This window comes from Odontomachus brunneus, unplaced genomic scaffold (assembly GCF_010583005.1).
Source record: "Odontomachus brunneus isolate Ranch 3 - 2012 unplaced genomic scaffold, Obru_v1 Obru_scaffold_048, whole genome shotgun sequence".
NCBI lineage: Eukaryota > Metazoa > Arthropoda > Insecta > Hymenoptera > Formicidae > Odontomachus > Odontomachus brunneus.
The window spans coordinates 1035390-1041121 of NW_022639498.1; the positions used below are offsets into that span (position 1 = coordinate 1035390).

Genomic DNA, 5732 nt, shown 5'->3' on the forward strand with positions numbered 1-5732 from the left:
AAAAAAAAAAAAAAAAAAAAAAAAAGCATTTTCACGAGCATTAACGCTGGTCGATGATGCGAACGAAGAGCTCTGGCTAAGCGAGTTCGAGTGCTGCTGGTATATCAAAGTATGATACTTTTTACCGCATCGAAAGCATCGTCTTACCGACCGGCAATTTATAACTGAATGAGCGCCCAGGCAATTGAAACAAAGTCGTTGTGAGACTACAAAATCATAATGTTGCTGCGTAGACTTAGCTTGAAACGTTGGACAGCTGATAAGAAAGTGCGACCTTTTACATAGAATACAGGCTTTGTCTTTCTTAGATCCGTTAGATGTGGCTAAATTAGTCCTAACCGGTATGAAAATTCGAGCATTTGAATAATTAGAACGCTCCCGCACTGAAATGGTATTGGGCGCATGTAGTTCTAAATTCTCTAATGCACGAGCTCGACCCGTTAAAAATTCCTCAAATTGCGCAAAAATTGGGGATATCGTGGTGGGGCCTAGCTTTATTTCCCACGCTTCACGGGTGCTAGGATCTAATAATTTGATTATTTGATGTAGTAGTAAATCATTCCAGTAATGTATCGGGCAGCCCAGCGCACGAAGAGCTCCCAAAGCTTCGTTAATAGTGGCGAGAAATAAATTAAGTCCTCGAGCTGATCGTGGTTTCAACGGCTTCAGATTGGAGAGCTTATCTAACTGAGCAGCGATAAGGAACCTCTTGTTTTCATATCGCATTACAAGAGCATCCCACGCGATCGTGAAATTCTCGCCCGAAATTGATAGATTTGATATAAGTAGCGCGGCCTGGTCGGAGAGGCTGGTCTTCAAGTAGTGCATTTTTTCAACGTTACTTAGATCAGGATTGTTGCCAATTAATGAAGAAAATAAATCGCGGTAGGGCACCCAATACTTGTATTCTCCCGAAAATTGCGGCATAGTGATCCTGGGCAACGCGACGCGATGAGATGACATAGAGGCAATAGGAGTAGTGAAAAGAGTTGAACTCGTCGGTGGTCGAGAGTCTAAATCGTCACGTTGACTCAAAAGACTCGCGCGTGCATGCACATAAAATGCTTGACACCGCTCGTACATCTTCGTTTTTATATATGGTTGATCTTTCAACGATTCACGGCTCTCCTGACAAATACTTTCGTGATCGGTGTGGAATTTATCCCAGTTCTGCTCCAAAACCTGTAGTCGGGTCATTATCAGCTATCGGGACTGCGGAGTTGATGATGGGTTCCAAGATTCAACAGCTGCTTGCTCGATTAAGTTAAATCGACTCTGCTGCAGGATGATTCTCGCCTCAAAAGTTGTCATGATGACGTGGTATTAAAAAATCAAATCTCGAATAGTTTCTTGCACCATGCACTGCACACACGCACTGCACAAGCGAACTGTACTTGTAAACTGTACGTACGAACTGCACGCGAAGTACACGCACGAACTGTACGTGAAAACCGCACGCACAAACTGCACTTGAGCATTAATTGCACACGCGATGTTTGCGTACTATCTGCACACGCGAAGTTTGCGTATAATCCGGCTCGAAGGACCAAAAATATGTTATAACACGTATAAAGAGAATACTGTTCGAAAAGAGAAAAATTAATGAAAGATTCCCGAATACTTTTAGAACGAGTAACACACTTAGTTTATTTTTTAAAAACTACTAAAATGCGAGAAAGCAGCGAACAGCCGCAGGAATGACTGTTAATATCAGGCATGTCAAACATGAAGAAGGCAGCGGATAGCCGCAGGAGGCGCAGGATGCAGGAACGCCGATGTCGGAGAGGGCGGCGGATAGCCGCAGGAGGCGCAGGATGCAGGAACGCCGATGTCGGAGAGGGCGGCGGATAGTCGCAGGAGGCGCAGGATGCAGGAACGCCGACGTCGGAGAGGGCGGCGAATAGCCGCAGGAGAAAACCTGTGAATGTATCTCTCTTTTCCCCACTCGAGGTGAATGCCAGCTCTTTCACTTTTACTTTTGACGGAAAATCTCAATATCGATTAGCAAAACGTGATAACGAATGAGATGCACCTCACAATAGCTAAAGAGAAACTGAAACTCAGATCGTACCTGGAGGAGAGAGAAACAATAAAACTCCGGGACGATCGCCCCTTGACAACGTAACAAACTCTCGCAGTTCCTCGGTTACGAGGACTCGCTACGCCGAGGAGATAGCTGACTATCAGCTTCTAGAATATTCAGGCTTGTTGCTAAGCCGGAATCTCGACATTTCCGCTACAATATTAATTAAAATATTTGGGCAAATCAGAGCGCGCGACGCGACGATTGCTCGCGGGCCAGAGAGGTGGGCCGTTTGGCATACTGAGGCTGCGTTCGGAAACGTCACTTGAGTACTCTCCCTTTCTTTTTATCTCACTCTTGTATTTCGCTCACTCCAACGGCTATCGTCTAGTAGTGTGCACACAGTGTGTGTTTCCGAATGTAGCATGGGAAACTCCGTGTGTGCGTCCGTGTACGTGTGCGCTCGTCCATTTTCTTCGCCAGCCGCGGCGAGCCGTATATCCCGCCTGCCGCGTCGCGTGCTCTGCTATTCCTAACTATTTTAATTAATATCTCGAAATTTTACGTAGTTGTTTGAAAAATGATCTCTACAATATTTGTTCATTTTTATCTGTTTTTCTTATATTTTTCTTGTTGGATGTTTTATGCGGGACACCCTGTATATACATATATAGTTTTAGATAATTAAGTTTTCCATAAGTAACTTCTTTTTTTTAACTTTTCAATTTTTAACTAAGTTAGTATTTTATTTCAATAACTTTTAACGTAAACTTAATTATTTTATAGTGAACTAACTTTTAATTTAATTCAATTAAAAACCAAAAGTAATTAATATTATACCAAATAACATCTCATTCGCCATAGTAGTTTCCTTCGTACTTTGGACCATATTGGCATCCTACCACAAATTTTCCTGCAATATATGAATTTAAATCTGGTGTTTTCAACTGATAATATTCTGATAATATTCTGATACGTACCATCTGGGTAAATAATACCACATTTCGGGGAAATTGCATGCTTTGCATAAATTAGCTCCTTTGTTACTTCCTCCTTTGATAGAAAGTTCAACATATAAGTATCTTCACCATTATTCATTGCTAATAAGATATTGGCTGAATGATGATTTTACCAACTAGATAGCAAAAGAACGATTATTAAACACAATTATCATTATTGATTCGTACAGGAATGCATGCTTTCTTGATAAGTAAGAATACTCACGACTAATTCATCTATGGGCATCGCCTTGAAATTAGTTTTAGAGCTTACTTCCCATATTTTTATGAAACCTATTTTGCCATAACTTGCAGTGGCTATGTAGGTTCCATCATGATTGAACTCTGCGAATGTAACGCTTTGGTAGTTATACCCACCACATTTTATTATATGAATATTATTTCCTGTATTAGTATCCCAAATGTACATTAGACCGTCTGTATTGCCTGTTATGGCTAGCTCACCATTTGGGCTCAGAGAACCGGAACATATTAGATGTGCTAAAGAAAAATCATTCTTGCAACACTCAGTGACTCGATGAGAAATGACTCGTCGATCGACATCGAAAAGATGTTGATTCGACGTCGTTTCGACATCGGTCGACGAGTCATTTCTCACAGAGTATTCATATAAGTTTCATATAAGTTCATATAAGTTCATTATTCATGCATGCTAATGAATTTCATTTAATTTCATAGATTAGTAATTGTTTCTTACAACGTGTATGATCCATGAAGACAGTATTTTCCATAAACTCTTGCTCCAGTGTTCCTGTAGGGGTTACAAAAGCTATTGGATCCATCATATCCAATGAGCACTCTGAATAATTACCAATCTTTATCGATGCCAAATCGATGACTTTATTTATTTCTCCCTCTGAGAAAAAATTAGACATTTCTTGTTTACTACCTATCTTAAACAAGTGATCTTGGTGGATTCTGTATCTACTTGAGAAATAGATTAGAATTAGGCTTACAAATTTCCAGATTTATTATATTCATTTCTTAACGTTTAGTATTGCCACAGATAAGGCAATATTAAAGATCATTAGGATAAATTTTTGTAACAACGAAGTGACCTTGAGGAATCCTAAGGACCTAATATTTTTTACATTGTCATGTGCAATGGAGAAAATATTAGAGTTGTATTCCAAAATGTTCTTTCTCAGGAAAATTTTACTAAAATCTATAGTTTATGTTATATTTACTATGAATTTTCAGTAAAATTTTCTTCGAAAGGAATGTTTTAGAATATAACCTAGAAATAGAAATATTTTCTAAGTAAACATCCAAGTAAGCAAGGAACATTAAATTAACGTTTAGAAACGTTGACTTCATATGCATTGTTTGGACATTTTTTAATAATATTACATTTATATTTTTTATATGTTATTTTGCGATATGATTTTTCTGAATGTTATTTAAACGTTTTAAAAATATTAAAAACTAAATTTTTCAAATGCTACTTTAACATTTATTTCAGATCAATGCAACATCTTAAAAATATTTCTAACGATTAAAACGTTATGGCAACCCTATTTCAACATTATTGAAACTTCCAAATCGCGGTCGAAATATGTCCATAATGATGTTCGATACAATATTAAACACCACATATTTGACCAATATTACAGGTTGATGAATATCATTAAAGTAACGTTATCTTAATAATTTCTTGCTTACTGGGCAAGGAACATTAAATTATCGTTTAAAAACGTTGACTTTATGTAGATTGTTTGGACATTTTTTAATAATATTGCATTTATATTTTTCACATGTTATTTTGCAATATAATTTTTCTGAATGTTGTTTAAACGTTTTAAAAACATTACAAAAAATATATTTTCCATATGTTACTTTAATATTTATTTGAAATCAATGCAACATCTTAAGAATATTTCTGACGATTAAAACGTTACGGCAACCCTATTTCAACATTATTGAAACTTCCAAATCACGATCAAAATATGTTCATAATGATATTCGATACAATATTAAACACTACATATTTGACAATATTATAGGTTCTTGAATATCATTGTAGTAACATTATATTAATGATTTCTTGCTTACTGGGTTAAATATTACGTATATTTTATGCTTAAAATGTGATTAATTTCTTATATCTAACATCATGTCATTTTTATTCCTGATTCCTAATTCTTGAATTGTGGTACATTTGTCTATCCTATTCCCAGTAAACACAAAGTATCATTCATATTACAATGTCAACTCAATCATATGATATATTATGTAACTGTTATTTTGTTATACAGAGTATCTGATTTATACCAGAGCTAATATATAGCTAGAATAGGTCGGGGTGAATAATGAAATCGGTGTCTTTTTTTAAATAACCACGTAAAATTTCGAGTTATTAAATGAAGTAGATGGGCTAATCAGAGCGCGGCGATTTGTCAAGCGGAACGTACGATTCGCCACGATCGGCGAAGAAAATGGACGATTGCTCGCGGACCTGTCTCAGGCCATAGGCCAGAGAGGTGGGCTGTTTGATAGCAGCTACCAAATAAGATAGGCTCGCGAGCAATCGTCCATTTTCTTCGCCTGCCGCGTCGCGCGCTCTGATTATCCATATACTTTATTTAATAACTCAAAATTTTACGTGGTTGTTTAAAAAAATTATACCGATTCCACTACTCACCCCGACCTATTCTAACTATATCAGTTCTGTGCTGGGACTCTGTAACTTG

The 5732-nt window shown here is 37.3% G+C and overlaps 1 protein-coding gene across 1 annotated transcript in view; it reads right to left on the reverse strand.

The window, feature by feature from the left end:
• The window catches only part of LOC116844967, a 3897-nt gene extending 2700 nt beyond the window's left edge, over positions 1-1197 (reverse strand). The window contains exon 1 of the mRNA XM_032817172.1: positions 148-1197. Within this exon, the coding sequence (XP_032673063.1) occupies positions 148-1197 (1050 nt within the window). The remainder of the gene's footprint in view (positions 1-147) is intronic.
• Between the last annotated feature and the right edge of the window lie 4535 nt (positions 1198-5732).